The sequence below is a fragment of the Penaeus monodon genome, chromosome 23 (assembly GCF_015228065.2).
Source record: "Penaeus monodon isolate SGIC_2016 chromosome 23, NSTDA_Pmon_1, whole genome shotgun sequence".
Classification (NCBI taxonomy): domain Eukaryota; kingdom Metazoa; phylum Arthropoda; class Malacostraca; order Decapoda; family Penaeidae; genus Penaeus; species Penaeus monodon.
Window position 1 is genome coordinate 20,942,549 of NC_051408.1, and position 552 is coordinate 20,943,100.

Below are 552 nucleotides of genomic sequence, written 5' to 3' on the forward strand. Positions count from 1 at the left end.
GGATTTATAGTGTAATCATTCTCGTAAAAACAAAGTAAATTACCACAATAAATCATCACTCAAACGCCATTCAGTAACCAGACATAATTTCCTTCAGACTCGGCGCCTGTGTTGGACTATCGCTTCATCAGCCAGACTCTTCAGCCGGGCCCCTCAGTGAGCTTAAAGTGCATCGCGTCAGGGGCACCAACCCCGCACGTCTCCTGGTCGCTGGACGGGTTTCCTCTGCCCCAGGTCGACAGGTTGGTATTTCTGGTCATGGTTGTAATGTAGGAGTCTTCGTCGATCATGAAATTAATGGTTATTGTAATGGTGAAACCAGATATATGTTTGGTAATAGATGAGATATATCTTCTGATTATAACAGGTATCATGTAAAAAAATCGCCGTGTTTGTGTAAATCTGTATTTGATGTCGGGCAGTTAATGTCATTCTCATTACCAACGATATCATGATGGTAGTGAGATCTGTACCATTACCCATAATTTTAGTACTGCTCCCAAACTATCACTATTACAATAACAACAGTTGCACCATCTTGAACAAAAGCAA

General features: G+C 41.5%; 1 protein-coding gene across 1 annotated transcript in view; it reads left to right on the forward strand.

Annotated features, from left to right (window-relative positions):
* The window catches only part of LOC119588174 (Down syndrome cell adhesion molecule-like protein Dscam2), a gene marked incomplete at its 5' end in the record, with an annotated part of 86,952 nt that overhangs the window by 76,207 nt on the left and 10,193 nt on the right, over nucleotides 1–552 (forward strand). The window contains 1 exon segment of the mRNA XM_037936876.1: nucleotides 98–242. Within this exon segment, the coding sequence (XP_037792804.1) occupies nucleotides 98–242 (145 nt within the window).